This window comes from Grus americana, chromosome 18 (genome assembly GCF_028858705.1).
Source record: "Grus americana isolate bGruAme1 chromosome 18, bGruAme1.mat, whole genome shotgun sequence".
NCBI classification, from domain to species: domain Eukaryota; kingdom Metazoa; phylum Chordata; class Aves; order Gruiformes; family Gruidae; genus Grus; species Grus americana.
Genome location: NC_072869.1, coordinates 3,088,206 through 3,107,847, shown reverse-complemented (window position 1 = coordinate 3,107,847; position 19,642 = coordinate 3,088,206). Strand labels below are relative to the sequence as shown.

Sequence of the window (19,642 nt, the reverse complement as noted above, 5' to 3'; positions counted from 1 at the left end):
CATGTATTTAATCAAAATAAAAATCTTTGGATAATCTTAGAGACCAACCCTTATATTCTACAGCCCTTATACTCTACAGTGAAAATAGTTTGACAGGTCAAATTTAAATGGTGAATAAAGAAAATGTTTAAGACCACGTCAGCAGCTAAAGATGGTCCTAAATTATTTTCAGTATCTTCTCTACTTGCATGTCTGCATTAACAATAAACGTCAGGTAATACAGCTGGAAGAGTTGAGGAATTTTAAATATAGAAAACACCCTGAATTCTTTGTCATCACAGTAACTGACAACTTCAACTATTTCAGAGAAGAAAATTTTTGGACTATTAATAGGCAGTGAGCTGACTTCTGCAGCCCTTAATTCACTGTACCATGCTGCACGCTTCTCCATCGTGGACATTCCTGCCTGAAATGTTTTCCCAGTACTTCATAGTTTCCTTAGTTAAAATAACTGGAATGTCATGCTCCTTTTCAGTGACTTAACCAAGGAACTGAAAAGACCCCAAATTCTTTTGGATGAGAGGTACGGGAATGTGTAGTCCCACATGAGTTTCTGTATCTTTTTCCTTTGTTTAATGATGCCGGAGAAATCATTTTAAACAAACCAACGGGAGTCTCGGCAGACTGCCGGGAAGCGTTTCTCACTGGGCGCATGACAGTATTGGATGACCCACTGGTGACCAAATAAAGAGGATGCAGAATTTCCAGGCATGGAAACGCAGTGCACTGACGCCATCTGTAATACAAAATATCTATGCAAAATAGTGTGTAAAAAAACCCAAACAACCAAAAAAAAAACCCACCAACCAAAAAACCCCCCCAGAAACTTGGTGCAGGGTGAGCTACTAAAATTTTACATGTGGATAGTATTGGGACCTTGAACTGTTTTCACTAGCAGTTATATAGTTGCTCTAGTGATTATTTTCTAGTTTTTCTATTTTTAGTTAATTTCTAGTATGAAATTCTACACGTGATGTGAAATACTTGCAGCCTCTTGGATGTTGCGGCTGTTTAGGGAGTCTTGTGTACATTATTGTTACTTCGAGTGCTTTAGACACAGCTTTTACTAATTTTTAAAAACATTAACATTCATCTAATGATACACAGAGATCTTTCTTTCCCAAGACCTAGTAAATTATCACTGAATCTTGTCAGATAGCTTGTAACAAGAGCTGATGTATTAGTATGTCACTGTTTGCAAACAGAAATACCAGAATGTAATTGAAATGAATTCTGCTAATTGAGGCAGAGGAAGGAACTAAAAAGCATTTCGTCATCTGGATTTCTCATGAGGGTGAAATAAGAACCAAATGTACTTTAAAACTGAATCCTAGGAATACTTCACTGCATGCATCGGTATCTAGTTTAGGGTTCTGCTTTTGAAATGTTGTGATTTAGTTTACAGAGTATGCAATAACAGGCATTTCAAGCATCTTAAAGTTCAATATGGCCAGTTTTAGTGCTGATATGTTTCCACATGCCAAATATTTGCATGTTTTGGGGAGCTGGTCTTGTAGAACTTGGAAGCAAGTAAAGCCCTAAATGATGGATGGCAGATTTGCAGACTCACGACTACTTCAGTGTTAGATTAAATGCCATTTGAGTTGCAAACACATGAAGTCATGGAGCCAGTGGGTCACTGCACTGAAAAAAGAGCAAATGTTTACAGTCTGGTTCCAGTCTGTTTTGTGTGCAAAACATCTGAAGTTTATATAGATGCTCCCCAGAGTGTAAATATTAATTGGGAGGTGGCTGTTTCGTCTTGGACAGTGCATGTTTTCATATGATTTCTAGGTCTGCATATGTGCCATGACTTGGAAGATTTGTTTCATCAATGAAATTTGAAAATCTTTTGCAAAGTATTGATGTCTTTCCTAAAGTAAACTTTCTGGAAAAGGCATTTGGATGGTAAATACTTACTAAGCGAGTATGTAAAAAGATCTTTGAAGAAAGAAAGTGCACCTGATCTTGTGGACAACATATCCTAATTTGATTTCATGGATTAATTTCTGTTCAGGTTCTGGCAAACAGAAGCATCTTCATTAGATGCTCTGGTTCTGCACGTGTTGTGTCCCATTTGGCATTTATTGCATTTCTTACCCTGGCTCTGATCTCTAGAAGAGGCTGCAGTAGACTTGAATTTGCTTCCTATTTGGAAGCGTTGGTGATCCTAAGGAAAATGACATGCCAGGATAAATGCTGTGTATTCCTAGGGTTTTAAATTGTGAGAAAGAATCCCAGCAGGCTTTTGGGTTTTGCTCTTGAGTTGTACAAATGGAATATCACTTCATACCACTCAAAGCTGTGCAGCAGTTTCTTAAAATTCTCAGCTGTTTATAGAATATGGCACATCCTGGTTTCCAAGTAGTCTTTCAGAATTAGTTGGAAATAAGGTAACAGAGTACCTTGCATGGAAGAAACTCTAGTTCCATAGGCTTTAATGGAATGCTGTTTCATGCCTAAAAGCTGTAGTGAATTTTCATCTTTTTAAGCAAGTTTTATTAAAAATCTGGCAAGCGCATCCCTTCTTCGGGAGAGGGAAGGGATACTTAGGTAAGAAAAATGAAATTGGTTTTCTTCTCTTTTAGGAAAGTAGTTCAAATCTGGAACAGTTTGTGGTATGCTAGTATGTGGATTAAGTTCTGTTTAGTCCTTGATCATGTCTTCCTTTGGTTAATTGTGATAGCATGTTATATCTGAAACAGTGGAAATGCTCTACTGATTGGAGAAAATCCGAGTCTGAATTGTGTAAGTGAATGAGGCACTTTGAAGGACAGTGCAAAACTGAATTCAGTGCAAGAAGGAGAAACAGCTGATACTGGAGCCTTATTTGGAGCATGCAGTTCTAGACAGACTTGCGCATGGTTTGGCTTACCTCCTCTTTTCCACTTGCAGCTGTTTGGGAATGGCAGACGTAGGAGATGTTCCTGGGTACCCAGCAGCTTGCAGATGCTGCCGGGTGGTGGTAGTGCAAGAGCTCAGGTTGGCATGCTCTGTCTTCCTCCATTTGTTATCCACATTTTGAGAATTATGGATTAATTGGATTACATGGTAAATAGGGGATAATAGATTAAAGGGATATTATTGGGTTAAAACCCTTCTTAAACCTCTTCACCTTTCTTCATTAACACCATTATGCAAGATAAAAATGTCAGTCATGAAATAAACTTAGTGCATCTCCTCCCTTTCTTAGTGCTTTTGTAGCTTCATGCTGCTAAGCACCCTCCAGCCAATGTGATCCAGCTGCTTGGAATACAAATTCTGCTCTGTCACCAAAAGGTTTTACAAAAGATTACTTCTATAAGTTAGGTTTTCAACCTTTCATTTTTTTAGGACAGATACCCAGTTTGTGTGACTGAGCGCAAGACAGGTTTCACTTATACATTGTGTGATGCAGGTCTGATTGCTTTGAAAAAAGTCAAATACAACTCGAGCTGCACGCAGGAAGTGCTGAAAGAGGAAATAGGATAGTGCTGTCAGAGGTAGGATGAGCTGTGACGCATTTGTGACGTGTATTGATGGAGAACAGGACTATTTTGTACTCCTGCATAAGCACATGTAGCCTGTGTCTGAAACTCCTCAGTCTTACAAAGAAGTGGCAGTTAATTCCAATGTACTTAAATTTTACCTTTAAAAATGGGCAGATCAGATTTAAAATGACTATTCAAATGGTTGAGCTGGAGGCAAAGAAGCTGGAAGATCCTGAAATGTCTGATCTTGACTGACATAAGGTATCTGTGCTTTAGCCCTTTTAAGGCTCGTCCGTTAATGCTTCCACTGGCAGCAGTGCCATTTTAAAGCAGTTTGCCCTCCCTTCTGAGGGAGGGAAGGATTAGTTTAACACACAGAGCAGTTGGCTGGTCTGCACATGGCTGTGATAATGCTCGTGTGGGCATAAAAGGGGACCGTTTTGTTTTGGCAGGAGTGCCAGTTTATGCTGGTTTTAACATAACTTTGGCCATAATTAACACTTAGAGAAAGGAAACATGCTTCTCTCCAGGAAATGTGTTTTGTATTAGCATGCTCTCAAATATTTTGACCCAGACTTGCAGTTTGGTAAGTAAATACACTGTTGCTTACCTCAACACTTTTCCCTAAATACCTTTAGCTCCCTTATTAAAAATTAGTTATTGGATATGCTTATTGTAAACTCCCCAAGCACTGCTAATAAAATTGCTGCTTACCCAGAGAGCACTATATCAAGCATTAGAGCATAAGAGTCGCAATTGGGAAAGAAATTGTTTCCCCTCACCTTAGGAGATACCAAGCGAGTTGCTAAATTGCTGCTATAAAATAGGGGAAGTATCTGGTTTTTAAATTAAGTTCTTTGAATAAACAAGTTATAGGTATGATAGGATAGGAAGGATTCTTTTTTTCTGGATTCTTTGCCAAAATCCTCAGATATGGATTTATCTGGATTAAACCTCTAGTAGAAAAAAATGTATACGTAATGAAGCATATGCTATAAAGATTACTAGGGTGTTGTGAGATGCAGAATTTTGAGGCTCTGGTTATTCCTCCATCATCTTTCTTCCTTCAAGCTGCTTTTCCCATGTTAAGGATGGTTTGGTTTGCATGGCAATTTAGGCAAGTATATGCCAGCCTAAAAAACATTGTAGTTACTGGTTCTTAATGTAAACTAGGCTTTTAAAAAAGCTTTTTTTGTTGTTGTTTTTTGCTTGTTTATGTTTTTGTGGGGTTTTTTATTAAATAAGATAGGAAATCTTTATTTCTCTTTTCCCAGAAATTCAAGTAAGGTCAGGAAGAAAAAATATTTGCTAGTTCCTATAATTCTAATCTAGAGTTACTAAGTTGTATCTCCTATTTTCTTTAAATATCTGATTTACTCTTCCAGATACTTTAGAAGTCTTGTCAGTTCAGTGTGTTCCACTGAACTTGCAGCCAAATGTAGATGACTCGATAAATTGTACGTTTCTTTCTTTAAACCTTGTGATGACTAAATCTTTATTTGATGCTTTCTCTCTCTCTTTTATGTGATTGCTATTGGAAAAAATGTAGTGTCTATGTTTCCCTAGAACAGCTAAAAAGCCATTTGGCTATGCTAAGGTTTCAACAAATCATATTTAGATTGCTGACATTGTTTTCATGGAAACCAAATAAATTGGTGCCACTTCCTGGGTTTAAAAGATGTGTTCATCTGTTGTGTATTTCATGTAGTCTTTTTTTTTTTTCCTTCCCAAAAATATTTTTGTGTTTGTTTTGCTTTGGGCACTAACTAGCAACATTTTAGACAGTAACTTTTCTCTGTGCCGTGTTTTATTTATAAGAGATAACTAATCTGGATTACTTCAGAAGACCACATGAGCAGCTCCAATACACTATTGTCCTAGAGGTAAATGACCAATATCTACTGTAATCCCGTCATTGTAGAAAAAGAGCATTTACATAAAAAAGTGAGGATATTTCATTGTACAGGCATGAGCAAGACTAGGTAAAATAAATGCAGTATTGTAAGGGAAGCTGTTGTTGTAACATTAAGTACCTCGATGAGAATATGATTTAGTTGTGTTTTCTTGTAAATCACTTGTATGTTCACAATAAAATGACTTGGCTTGGCTTTTTTCAGTAAGGATCACAAGACTCCAGGAGGCACACAAGCTGTTTTGAATCAAACCTTTCTGAAAATGGAATACTTGACAGTTATGAATAAAGTTATTTAACAGTCAACTTCCTGTGGTTTACATGCATTTCTGAATCAGGAGGAGGCTGAAGGGCTGCAGCTGAGATGTGTATACTCCATCTGAACAAAAAAGGGCATCTTCTACAAGCAATCAAAGTGATTGCTTAAAAGCCAAGATTCTGATATGATTTATTTTAATCCTGCATTAGGTGTATTAGGACTCCTACGCAGTCACCTAACACTGGAAGACCTTTGAAGCTAACGCGTAGGCCATTCATTCTGTTGTATTGGCGTGTGTTGAAGAAGTTTGCTTTATTGCAGTATGTCAACATGCATGTGAGAAATGTGCTCAAGTCCGCCTTTGACTGTCATGTTGGCATCTTTGGGCCTGTGTTTTAAGTTAAGTGGAAGGAAGCGGGCAGTGGACGAGTAAGGCTCAATGGTATGGATCCTGCGTTGGTAACCTTCAGCCACGCTTCAGAAGTTTGCAGTTCAGAACTGCTTAACTGTAAACATAACTTTACAGGGTGCACTTGCATTAAAAAACCCACAAAAGTTCACCTGTGAGTAATTTAAGACCTTCACATCAATATATTTTTTCTAACTAGATCTTTAATTGAAATTTCCATTGTATGTGCTCACAGAACATGGGTGTGAAGACAACAGCAATGTAATGGAGAGCTATAGAGATTTTTAATGGGGGCAGATCCTGCAGTTTCTCAGTCTCCTATTGATTTTGTCCTTGGTGTGGCTCCTTCGTGGCGTAACGGCAGCAGATTGACTGCTGCGACAGCCACGTGGCAGGGGCTGGACGTGGTGAGCCACACTGGCGTTTCTGGGGCAGAGGGGGGAAACCCAGTTTCTCTTTTCTAGTCATCTCGGGTAAACCAGAGAGTTTACAGTTTGTCTAAAGGAAAATTTTAGAATGCAACAACTGTTGAATATGGCAGTTTGAATATAGCCACCGTCATTGATTTACAGAGTGAGATCTAGTTTTCTATATCAGGAAAAAGTAGCCTACACAGAAGCTGTCTTTGGAGCTGTTGTCATACAGAATTGTGAGTAGATAATTTTCTTAGTTATAACAATTGCTGGCATTAAGGCTTTCCTTGGTTGTTGTGTGGTGGGTTTTTCACTGTGTTTCTCTTCATTATTGCATAAAGTACGTAGGTTCACCCCTTTTGAAAAGGATCGGAAGTTTTGCTTGGTTGCTTTGTAATGCTGCCTTTTTGAAGCTTGTTTAAAATGGGTCAAAACTCTTCAGTTCTACCATAGTGCATTCTGATAACAATCTGTTAGTCGTGGTAGTTTACTGTTCAAGAGTATCTGTAGTTAGCAGAGCTTAGCCTGCTAATACGAAGATGTCCAGGTTGGATAGAAAATTACCACCAGTCAAGGCACTGGCTTGTAGCTGTATGATATGGAGGGGTGTCTGGAATGTGATGGAAGAACGGATGATGAATTTGAAGTTGTTGTAAATTCTTGATGCCATGCAAATTGATAAAAGTTGTTCAATCATTGGCTTTTATCCTTAAATAGAGAGTTGAGTCATGCTGATGGCACTGGCTTGGTGTGTTGTATTAGTTGTCTGAACAGATTTTCACAGGGGAAGAACACAGTGACTGAGCTGAAGATGTGGAGGAGGGAAACCGAGATGTCACTGCTTTATTAACTGTTACTATGCTTGTAAACGTTTGCTTTTGTAGTTTAATCTATTGAGTTTCCAAATGGCCACCTTGATATTTGTCTGCTGTTGACTTTGATACGTGATAGCCTAAAAAGTGAAGTAGGCTTCTCAGTGTGCTTTCTGAAAGTTACTGTTAGATGTATGGCTCTGGAGCCTGCTATTGCTGCAGGCCGATGTATTTTGCATTCATGTTTTCAGGAAATCCCCTCTTTTGGGAAGCTGCTTCTGGGGGTGTTTTGTGACCTTTACAGGCTGTGGCTTCCTTGTCTGCTCCAACTGCTCAATCCATTGCAGTAGCAGTAAGCCCTGGGACTTAAAGGAGAGGTAGTAACTCATGCATTCCAGTATGGCAGAGTTAATGCTTCTTTAGGGAGTAGGCATTGCTGTAAGTAGTATAAAAAAGAGCTGTCTAAAATATATGTATGCATGCACACACACATGCATACTTACAGCCTCTGAGGCCCAGGTATTCTGGAATAAATACCTCCACTTAATGAGTCTGAAATCTGGCTGATTTGTATGTAGTCCTGTGGGGGAGGGAGGGTTGCCAGCTCCTACTAGGACCTAAAAAAGAAATTAAATCTGACCTTAAACTTTATTTTGTCTTAACATTCAGCTACAGACAGTGTTCTTAGTACTTCGAAGGCCTGAATTCTGAACCTGTTACTCCTGCTTGGGAAGCTTGATGGATTTGTGCATCAAGGTTGTGTATTTTCATTTTCTGTGAAATAGGAATGCTTTTCCCCCATACCTTCCTTACAAGATTGAGGCTAGAACAGATTTCTGAAGTGCCGAAAAAGTAGGTATAAAATACTCGCTGCTGTCATTGCAAGTGGTTGCGCCAGACTTTAAAATGGTTAGTGTTACTGCTGCAGTTTGTCACCCTAGAGAATGTCAGTAATATTAAGCCAAACAGAAGGTAAAATAAGGTGGTAGAACTGTTGGACTCTTTCCCTGCAGGTGTGTCAAGCACAAGGCGTGTTTCAACCAGAGTCCCAGTCTTGCCTAATTAAAGTTGATGTTCGAATTGCACACTTAAAGGTGTGGTATCTACTTGTATTATGTAACTTTTTATAGTACCTGGAAAAAGTGCAAAGGTGCCTGGCTCATGTATCTGCCAGAACCCTTTTTGGACTGTTACTTACCCTCCTCTACTTTGCTGCTTAGATGACACAGTTTAATATTGAGGTTTGATATTCTTCCTAGATAAGTTTGCAGAGTTCAAATTCAAGTGAGGGGAAGTCAGTATCTGGGTGTAACTGCTGTCCTAATTCACTTACCTGGCTTAGATGTAGTCACTGCAGCCTTGAATGCTTTGTGAATTTCTCATCGAGAAAATTCAGTCAGAATTCTTGCTCTCTCATCTGCAGAGTGAAAGCACAGATGGTTTCTTTTCTGTATTTACTATAAAGTAAATAAGTTCCAGCTTGGTAATCAAGAGTTTTCAAAAGGAAGCATGTTTCTGCTTCTGTCATGATGCTGAGAATCCTAAAAAGGTACTACTTTCCTTTGCCATAAATTCAATCAGTACATTACCTATTGCAAGTGAACTCAGGTTCAGCACCATCCTCGTAAGAGTTCTTCCTTAATCCCAGCACCCTAACAGAGTTCTGGAGAGTTGACTGTAGTTCAGGCTTACAATAAAAAAATTCTTTAGCTCTGCATTACTGGAGGGATTAAAAACTGCAGTTACTATTTGCAAGGGCAGTGATGGCTTAAATCTGGAAGGTAACCTGTACACTAGATGTGTAGTGTGGCAGTGCGGAGCTCTGTCCGTTACTCCCAGAGTAACAAGTTCTTTTCCGACTTAGTCTTTGATAGGAAAGTTTAGTAAAATGCTTCATCTGTTGTGGTTTCTCATCCTCTATTCTGCTAGTCATTTTCTGGGCTCAGGGGAAGTACCTGTATGAATGGGATCATGTGGCAATGCGATTATAAATTAACTTCTCTCCAGTGATTAATCCCTGTACGCCTATATGTGCAGACTCTTCAAAGGGCTAGAATAACTGAATGTGTATTTTCGTAATGAAGGTGTGGTTGCTTCGTTGATACTCCCTGTGGATAATGCTGTAGGATTTATTTAGCAATTCTAAACTTGGAAAGAATTTAACTATTATAAATGTGCCTACCCATGCTTTTAAGCTTAAATATTAACTGGCCTAAAAATAAAATGTCAGTTGTGTTCTTAGAATAGCTGCATTAAAAAATGGTAATGATTAAAGTTTACAACACTTAAATCTAGATTTTGGTAAATTAACTGAACTTCATAATGTAAACTATTGGGATCAAGTGTGCCACTTATTTAAATAACTGTTTGCTTTGTTTTTAGGGAGAATCTGTAAAGTATTTCTTGGACAACTTGGATAAACTTGGAGAACAAGTAAGTTCAGTGTTGGGTTTTTTCAGTCTTGAGTTTTAAGTAGTCTTTGTGATCGCTGGGTTTTAAACAGATGAAATGTAACTAGTGTCTGCTCAGATAACTTCAGTTAACTTTGACTGTCCCATTATCTCAGCAGTTCATCACTGACATGTCAAAAACACCGGGCAATTCAAGGGCCAAGAGACTTTCTGGAAATAAAACTTCTGCAGAAATTAAACAAAAAACAAGTTACAAATGCTTGTCTAGTCAGAAGATTGTTAAAGTAGCACTTCAGCACTAATTGATACCAGAAAATGACTGCTTTTGGTTTTGCATATCCAGTTAGGAACACTAAGTTACGTCAGTGCATGGGTCAGTGGTACCTTTCTCTAGTACCGACTTTAAAATAGACAAACTTGGTACAGAATAAAATCTGTTTTCTCTGGGGGAAAAAGCTGAAACTTCTGTAGAAAACTTTTTGATAGAAATGTTGGTTACTGCTTGAATAATGAAGTTGTATGCTGATACTCATTAGTTGTGTATTGCAGAAATGGCATGTGGAAAAACTGCCTTTGTAATGGGATGCTAGCTTGAACTCCATGGGGAGGCAGTTTCTCCATGGTCATTTCCAGCTGATGCCTAACAAATGATGAAGGAATCCAAACCACTTCAATTGAATCCTGTTACATCATGCTTAATCTCATTTTTCTTTTTCTCTTTAACAGATAAAAATTTAATTTTAAGCCAGACTATTTTTCTGCTTTGAACTGTCATTTTTCTAACTAGAGCACTGGTGATCATCTTGCAGAATGCATACGCTTCCCAGATAGCTTGAGAACTCCAGCACTCACTCTCTAAATTTTGATTTGGTCTTGAGTTATAAGGCACTATGAGAACTGCACTCACTTCAATGAGCTGCTGAACTTTCTGCTAATGGTGGATTTCTCATGGTCTTTGAATCCAATGCCACTTTAGTTTCAAAGGGTTTTTTTTCGCATGCATTCGTGCACAGTTGGGTAAAGATTTTTGCAGCTTCTTTTCAAAGTTCTTTATTAAAAACCTTGGTCCGTTCCTTGCTAAAAGCACGCAACTTGAGGTCACTATTTTTTTTTTTTTTTGTATACACACAGATATTGTAGGTCTGATGTTGCTGTGGGAACACTGAGCTCTGAATTACAGCATTTCTGGTTTAAAGTTTAGACCAAATGGTGTCGAGATACAGAGGGACTCTTCAAGATCTGCTATCATAAAAATGTAGAAGAAGTGCTAGCTAAGTTTTGTTACTGAGTGAAAGATTTGATAGGTTCTTCTGGTTTATTCTTATCTATATGCAAGATTTGTCTAATGATTAATTCCCCAAACTGTATTAATATAAGTATTTTACTGTTCTTATCTGTTAGCTGATACAGCTGGGCTGGCCTGTAACTAAATTGCTTATAAACAGATAGACCTGCGATTCATGTGTCTCTTGCCAAAAGGAGACTGATGATAACAGTGCGTAGGGAAAAGAACTTAATGTTCGGATTTAATCAGATCAGCAAAATAAGAGTAGCTGGCTGTCATATACACGTGGGATTGGCTGGATTCCTTGCAACTCTTTGTTGTTTCTACTGCCAGTGCAGGCTATATGTATTCAAAATACCTCATGGAGACATTGCTTTCCGTGGTGTGATTGGATCTTATTCATGCCTTAAATTCTAATTTTAACTAGGCAAACAGTGATGTGATAGCCAAAGGAGGTACCTGATAACCAAAAGAAGTCATTTAGAAGAACAAAAAGGAGAGTGTGCTTGGGGATGCTTGCAGGAAAAGTACTGATTGACAATGGCAAAACATTGAAAGGGCTTTCAGAATAATACTTGATGCCATCCCAGGAAAATACTCATTTAATGCTACAGTCTTCAGGTATGGAGAATGGGATCAACAGTGAGAAAGGGGCTAGTTCAGAATTGCTACAGTGGCAAGCTGCTAGAATCCCAGGGATCTGGGCGTGAGGGAGAAAACATAATCATCCTTCAAAAAGAGAACTAAAATACTGGGAGATGTCTTAGGGACTGTCCTATTTAGTTTCCTGTAGCCAACTGATGGCTGTATACCAAGTGTTTGACTTTCAGTGCGCTCATTAGCAGACTGTTGCATCAGAGCAGCCATTCTCTGGTATAAAACACGGTAGGTCTTCTGTGCATGTAGAACTTGAAAGTACTTGAAAGGATTTTATTTGTGGTTGCAAGTGTGGAAGGAATTTTAAATGAGTAATAATACTCAAGAGGGAATTTGTCAGGAATTCGAGGGATAAGCTCCTTGTTCTTGAAAGCTTTACTGGATAAACAGTACAGGCCAACTCCCAGGAGAGTTTGCTTTGTGCTCTTGTTTCAGTGTTGAAGGTATATATGGCTTTGCCTATTATATTCATTGATTGTATTTATTTACTTTAAGAATTTCAATCACTCCTGAGCTTTCCTAAGACTTTCTGGTTTTGTTCTGAGAACTTGAGACGAGCTACCTGAATAACAAAAGATTATACGTTCCTGTTTGAAAGATGAAATGTGTTGAACCTGCGACATCCTCTTGCCTAAATGTTAACAGTCAGCTCTACTCAAAATCCCTTCGCATGTGCACAATGACATTTGATACAGCCATTGCTTTATTACTCTGACTGTTCTTTCTCTAACAGTTTTTGGTAGAAAAGACCTAAGATAAATTTAACAAATAAAGAGAAAAATCTTACTACCCTTTAAAGTTGCTTATTTTAATCAGACAAGGGAGTGGAAGCATGTCTGTTGCTCAGTGTGGTGAGAACATAATACTGCTTCAGCAGTTCCACTCTCCTGCAGGTTTAAGTGGTGCATGTTTTAGATGTGTAATATACTACAGCAAAAAGTGCAGGGTGGGGAGCCTGTGCTTGAGAGCTGATTTGTAATTCATGCCACGATAAAAATCAGTGCCTTGGTCATGGGCAGCTTGAATAAAGAGACCTGGGAGTTCAGACAAAATGGTCTCTCTCTAGCTAGTTTCACTTTTGAGCTTACATAGTAAGGCAAAGTGATCCTTAAGTTTTTGGACTCACTTCATGATTTTTAAAATTGCATTCTTAAAGGCTGTGGATCAAACTTGCCCAATTCCCTTAAACTTGGAATACCAGTATTTGAATTGCCATGTGGTTGTGTGTGTGTTCCCTCTGCCCCAGCGAATTATTTGAATCAGACTTTCTAGACCGTGGTCTTACGCATCTTTATAAAATCTCCAAGTCTGGTAACTGACACTGTCACAGGAAGATCATAGATCACTCACTAAGAGGAGACTAACCTTCCAGCTCTGAAACCTAAATCACTCACTCTGAAGTTGTGAGAAATGCTGGAAAAATGTAAGGAAGAGTTTCCATAACAAGCGAACAACAAAATTTTGAACTTCATTGTCAGCTGGCTGTTTGTTATAGATGCACTTTTTAAATAGTGGAAAGACTTGGACCGTATGCAAAAGTGTAATTCTAGGAATGAAGAAATCCCCAATATGAGTCTTGAGTTTCATCCTGTTGAAAGCTGACTAATAAGAATTCCTCTTCCTGTTAGCATCTGTGTCCGTTGATGCTGACTGTTCACGTAACAGTCCAAAAAATGGTAAAAAACCGCTTATCCTGCCTGCTGAATTCTGAGGGGGAAAGGCAGGCTGGAGAGCTTCAGGGTCCAGCCATCTCGGGTGCCCTCCTAGGCTGTACGACTGGGAAGAGGCTGCTGTCCTCAGCTACCTGTTTCTTCTCCTAATCTACTAATTGCACAGTACGTTTTGGACAAAATCAGGCTGTGTGAGCTCACAGGTGTGGCATACAGCTAATAAAAGTGACTTTTTGGACTGATACAGCTGGATGCAAAAGATCCATGGCACAAACACAGCAAGTTGCTTAGGTTTTGCTTTTCTGGCATAACCAATTGCCTTAAAAATTACTTAGTGGAGCATCTCTTCTTTCTGGAAGCAGTCATGCAGTATGCATGAGAACATGGGAGGAACTGAGTGCCCATAGTTAGACTGGGATACTACTGAAGTTACTGGTGTGAGAAACCTGTTTTAGAGCCCATTTGCTGCGTTGCAGTGTTGGCAGCCAGCGTGTTTCCCAGCTTTGTGGGAAGAGGATGAATGAAGCATAAAGTAATCCACAGTGAGGGAAGCTGGCATGAGGAATCGATGGTACACCTCTCGGGTTGTTTATGGATTCTTGTCATGTGGCAAATAGAAAGCTTCAGTACTCTGGGGTACATGTTTTGATTTAATATTGGGTGTGTTTCCTGCTTTGGATTCTAGATCTTTCCAAAATGCTTCAGTGTTAGCATATAAATATACATACATATGTATGTTTATTCAAAACCTCGTGCTGTTCCTCTGCAAGATTTTCTCTCAGTTGCAAGTCAGCTGTGATCACTATGCCTGTGACTTATATCCTAATCGTCAAGCTCTCCTTTATTTTTTTTTTTTAGGATTATCTTCCCTCACAGCAAGACATACTGCTGGCACGAAGACCCACAAAAGGGATTCATGAGTACGACTTTGAAATAAAAAATGTTCCTTTCAAAATGGTTGATGTAGGTGGCCAAAGGTCAGAACGGAAACGTTGGTTTGAATGCTTCGACAGTGTGACATCAATACTCTTCCTTGTTTCCTCAAGTGAATTTGACCAAGTGCTTATGGAGGATCGGCAAACGAATCGCCTTACGGAATCCCTGAACATTTTTGAAACAATAGTCAATAACCGGGTTTTCAGCAACGTCTCGATCATTCTCTTCTTAAATAAGACGGACTTGCTTGAGGAAAAAGTACAAAAAGTGAGCATCAAAGACTATTTTCCAGAGTTTGAAGGGGATCCCCACTGCTTAACAGATGTCCAAAAATTCCTGGTGGATTGTTTTCGTACTAAACGCCGGGACCAGCAGCAGAAGCCCCTCTACCACCACTTCACCACTGCTATTAACACAGAAAACATCCGGTTAGTTTTCCGTGATGTCAAAGATACCATCCTTCACGACAACCTCAAGCAGCTTATGTTACAGTGATGTGCAAAAAGACATTTTTATTTGCGTAACTTTTGTGTGTTATTTTTCTTTAAATAGAAGTTTACAGCAGGAGTAGAGAAATCCAGATCCTGTCAGACTTCTTGATATGTGGCTAAAAGCTGCTGCTGAACACGTTATTGCCAATTTCTGCAGAAATTCAGGCTTAAGCTCTTCCAGTGTAGCTTCAAGTTGACTCAAGTTGTAAGTTTATAGCAGACCTATGTCTAAGTTACCTGTAAAGTGATAAATTTGATCTTTTAAGAACGTGTATGTTATCCTAGAAAATTCATTCCACCTTCAGAATTCCAAGTCCAAACTTCAGTGAATTGTTGCAATTGTTAGACTGTGGCAGTAATTTAAGAGGGAAGGGGGGGAGAAACTTTCCACATCTAACTTGATTAGGAAGACTGTGATACCATAGCTGAATGATTTCTCAGGCCTATTTTTGGTTAGAAATCCCATAAATCCCTTGCTGGAATCATCTGTTGGAAGCTAGGATTCCTGGGTGTAACGTACTTCTTGTTTAAATATAAATCTTTGCATGGAGTTTGACTAGGAGATGCTTTAAAAATCCTTCGATTGGGAGCCAGGCATATCTGGCAGGAAGTACTAACACAGGCAGAAGTCTAGTGACGAGGAATTAGTGAGTGGCACAGTACACGGTTTCACTCGTATTGTACGTATGTCTTAGAGCCATGGCAAAGCACAGCGCACGATGATACGGTCCTCTTGAAATTCTGATGTGGGAAGGGGGAGCAAGCAAAACTTGTATTTCTTATCTTCACTAACCAGATGTTACATGTAGGTACCTTACCTATTCTTGAAGCGCTTTAATGTAGCACTGGTTTATTTTTATTTTCTCCATGACTTTTTACAGTGTGCCTCATCTTAAATCAGTAATCATTTGGTGACGGATAGAAGTACTTGCAAACCTAAGTGCCTCCTTATGTTCTGTCCTCCTACAGTATTTTCAGTGGCCTTATGTGAGCACATGTGTTCCCAGCAGAGGCCTTGTGTAGCTGACACCATGAAGATGAATGTTTTCTTCTGAAAATAGAGCATGTCACAGCAGAATGTGCTTCAGCTGATGAGGTTCTTTCTGAGACTTTCCAATTGGGTCTAGCAATCCTAAGTGTACTTGAGCCAAATACGTTGCACAGCATACTCCAGAGTGCTGCTTGTGACTAAGAATATTTTACCAAAAGTTCTATTGCAGTTTCATTTTATTTATTTTTTCATTTTATTTTTTTTGTTACCTTTGCCATGTGATTAAAAAAATAATAAAAAATACTTCTTGCCCAGAAATCCTCATACACCACACAGCATGCTACAAAATGAGAGTAAGATTGTGAGCTTGTGTTGTAAGAAATAGTACCGCTACCAAGTTTTCCCCCGGACTGGAGTGTCACGTAGGCAGTTCAGCATGCCACTTTGCCCCGTGGAACCGACCAATTCCTGTGGATCATGATGCTGGCCAATACTTTCTTAAATGAATTTTTATTAACATACCGCACATGTGGCAAGCGGTGTGACATAATATTCTCACTGCTTGGAGCAGTGTCCCTACTAGAACATAGGAAAGCTGCCTGTCTTCTGAACTTAGCCTTTTACTTACTGTGATTGTAAGTTGTATTAACATCTCTGTACCTCGTTCCCCTGATAGTAGAAGGGGAATAGTGTATTTTTATTTAGTTAGGTGCTTTGAAAGACCTCTATTTTTTTATATCATCCAATGAATAGTCATAGATTAGTCTGCAATTTCTGTGATAAGGCACTATTTTGGGAGGAACGAATTCTGAAAAGAGCTTGGGAGAAGTCACAGTGTGTAATCTAAACATAAACATAAAGTCTGGGTGCAGCACTGATGTCAGGAAGATTAATATAATCTTTAGATGGGGATATTTAATGTAGATTTTGACTCCTTACTGGACATGGGTATGTTTACTTTTGGTTTGATGTGCTCAGGTCATACGTGAGCAATTCAAGAAGGATGATGAACTAGAGACATCAAAAAAGGCTAGTGAGGCTATTTCAAGGCTTGGACGACATGCCTGCAGCGGGAGTCCAGAAGTTCTCTGTTTCCCTCTGTGGAGAACGATGACAGATTGATTTGGTTGAGCTATAAATGCTACATGAGCAGACAACAAACCTCTGTTGAGTAGCCTTGAAGTCCAGTGTTGGAAAGCAGAAACTGAACAAATCCATGCCCTTGTCAGTCAGCAAGAGGAGCAGTAGGTTTGGTTTTTTCCTTTGCTGACAGCTGTCTGAACAAGTTTCTTGTCAAAAAAGAGACTTATCTCTGCTCTGATTAAGATAATTAATTTGGAGGGGGTCTGTAGTATGTGGTTTGCAGGACGTCAGACTGGATGATTGCAGAAAAGACTAAAGACTGGATAGTGGATGATAGGAAGATTACCAGGAATTTGTCTAAACAAATTTGTTTATGTAAAATACTGATGAATTTTGTGTCAAGGGACCTGTTAATTTACTAAAGATCCTCAAAATGATGTGAGTCTAAGGATGATACAGTCAGTATCACTGAGGCGCTGGGCACTTCTGACATTAGCTAAAGTGGGAAAAATACTCAGCAGGCTTCTCCCCTGAACCAACACAAAAACCCCCTTGGTTTTAATCCTTTCAGATCACTTTCCCTGTGAACACCAGGGCCTGTAAGATAGCAAGGCAGACCCCGCAGTGTTGGGTCACTTCTGACAAAGTAGGCCCTGGTAGGTAAGCACTATATGAATCTCAGGCAGAAATGAATTAATTTAATGAAATGACTGAGTCAAATCACTCACTTGCGTTTCCCATTCCCGCTTCTTTAGAGGGGAGGTGACGCAACTAACCTTAATATAACTGTTTACATGGTTCCTATGTTAACATACTGGCTAAACAAACCCAATCAACGTTTGGCTTTTCCATCTTCAAACTTACTCTTCATTAGCTACCCGAAAAGGAGCACAGCATGTACTGTAGTATTCCTTTTTAGATTTCTAAATATTCTTATTTAAACCTATTTAGATTTCTAAATATTATTTCTTTATAGCAGGATATCATTTTGGTACAAGAGCTGAAGGATTGATGTTTGGAACAGAGTGATTTTTTTTTTTTTTTTTTTTTTTATCCTGAAGCAAACAAATGAATCACAGTTGGCTAGTAAGAGTTGGCTTGTTCATGTAAACCGGTCTGTGGTACAAGGTCAGGACATACTTCTACTGAAGGTGGGAAAGCAGGTAGAAAATCAAGTTTCCCAAATTTTTCTTAGTTCTCTTGGATGGAGCGAGCTCTGTTAAAAAGATCACTGACCGTATGGAGATATACCACTGTCTTGTACAGCCTTCCTGCACTTGAAGGTAAAATTGGTGTTTTAGCAACTGTTCCCTGCTGCAGTGTGTTAAACTGAGTTGATTGATACCTGAAAACTGTGGCTGCTCATCAGGGCTTTAAAAATTTTTACTTTTTTTTATATATTGTATGTGGGACCGTAAGCCATCAGTTTGTGTAAAACTTAAGCTTTCTTCTAGAATATCTGCTCTTTAAAAAAAAGAAAAAAAAAGTCCGATGGGTTCATTGATCTCAAAGGCTGTATATTGGACTCATTTGTCTAGTAAGTAGCTTTCAATTTTACCCATCACAGTTACTGTAGCAAATTGCTCAGATCAGGTGGGTGTATCAAGCTTCATGACACTTGGCTAGAAATAGTATTTATGATCAGTCCCAGATAGCTTGGGCAAACTGCTCCTGCTCACCATGTTTGGGAGCAGCTTATAAAGACTGAGAACTGTGCGTGTTTAACATGTCCATTTGCCATCAGAACACTCCTCTGGTTATTTCTCTTTAAGGACGGTTGCAGAAGGTTCATTTTCCAACAGTAACATTTCCTGTTTCAAAATGATCAGAAGTTTCATGCCATACCGAATTGTTCACAAGCTAACTTTACAGGTCTTGTCTATTTGATGGTACCATTAACATAGTTTTTTTAAATTACACAGCATTGCAATACAGTGCCATTTTGCAATTTCTTTGCATTGTACTTGAAAATAAGTTGAATTGCAGACTATTTAAAACCGCTTTCCTGCGCTTTCTGTAGCAGTGAGAGCTTACCTTACGTGAAGCGTTTATGTAAAAATATATTTTGTAACAACCTCATAGATCTTTAACAAAACCAAGATTTGTATTAGCTTTGTATAAATGTTTGTGGCTTACAATTTTATATGTTTAACTTTTTATAAACTTTCCAGGGACTACTTTTTATTGTAAATTTTTTTTCTCCTTGCTTTAGTTTAAGATTGGCAATAAATTATTTCTAAGGGAGGTCTTAGAAGAAAAAAGCATCACTTCCTTTTTATAAAACGGTTAAATTGATTAATAGTTTAAAACCTCTTACACTCGCTTGTACATTGCTCTGTACATACTCTCCAAAAGAGTTGCCTTTCAGCTATTAATATTTGCCTTGTGTACAAAATTACTGACAGTGAATAAACATATACAGCCTCACGTTGGTATTATGAAATTATTTTTTCAAATTAATAGTGTGCGGAGGCAACCAACTGACTCTTTTTGTTGGTTGGCTAAGGCCAGCTCTTCTGCTCCTGCCACATCTTGTGTTTCAAAGAAAACGGGCGATAGAGTTTGTCTCTGGCAGGCTCCTTGCTGAAAGGGCTCATCCAGATTCCTGCTCAGCCCGATTGCTTTCTCTCCAGGAGAGACGCAAAAAGAAATTGCTGACTTGCATCTGACAACTAGTTGGGTACTCGATATTTAAAATATTGATGACACTCGTGTGCGTTCTGGCGTAAGTGGCAAGCCTCTGTATAAATTATGTATCCGTATTGCAGAGGTAGGTTATTATTTTTTTTAAAGCTGTTTTCCGAATAAGCCTTTGCTGCCTCTAGCAATGTATCATTGGCTGT

General features: G+C 38.8%; 1 protein-coding gene across 1 annotated transcript in view; it reads left to right on the top strand.

The window, feature by feature from the left end:
• The window catches only part of GNA13 (G protein subunit alpha 13), a 29,239-nt gene extending 10,013 nt beyond the window's left edge, over nucleotides 1-19,226 (top strand). The window contains exons 3-4 of the mRNA XM_054847044.1: nucleotides 9,658-9,708; nucleotides 14,157-19,226. Of these exons, the coding sequence (XP_054703019.1) occupies nucleotides 9,658-9,708; nucleotides 14,157-14,729 (624 nt within the window). The 3' untranslated portion in view covers nucleotides 14,730-19,226. The remainder of the gene's footprint in view (nucleotides 1-9,657; nucleotides 9,709-14,156) is intronic.
• Nucleotides 19,227-19,642: the final 416 nt, after the last annotated feature.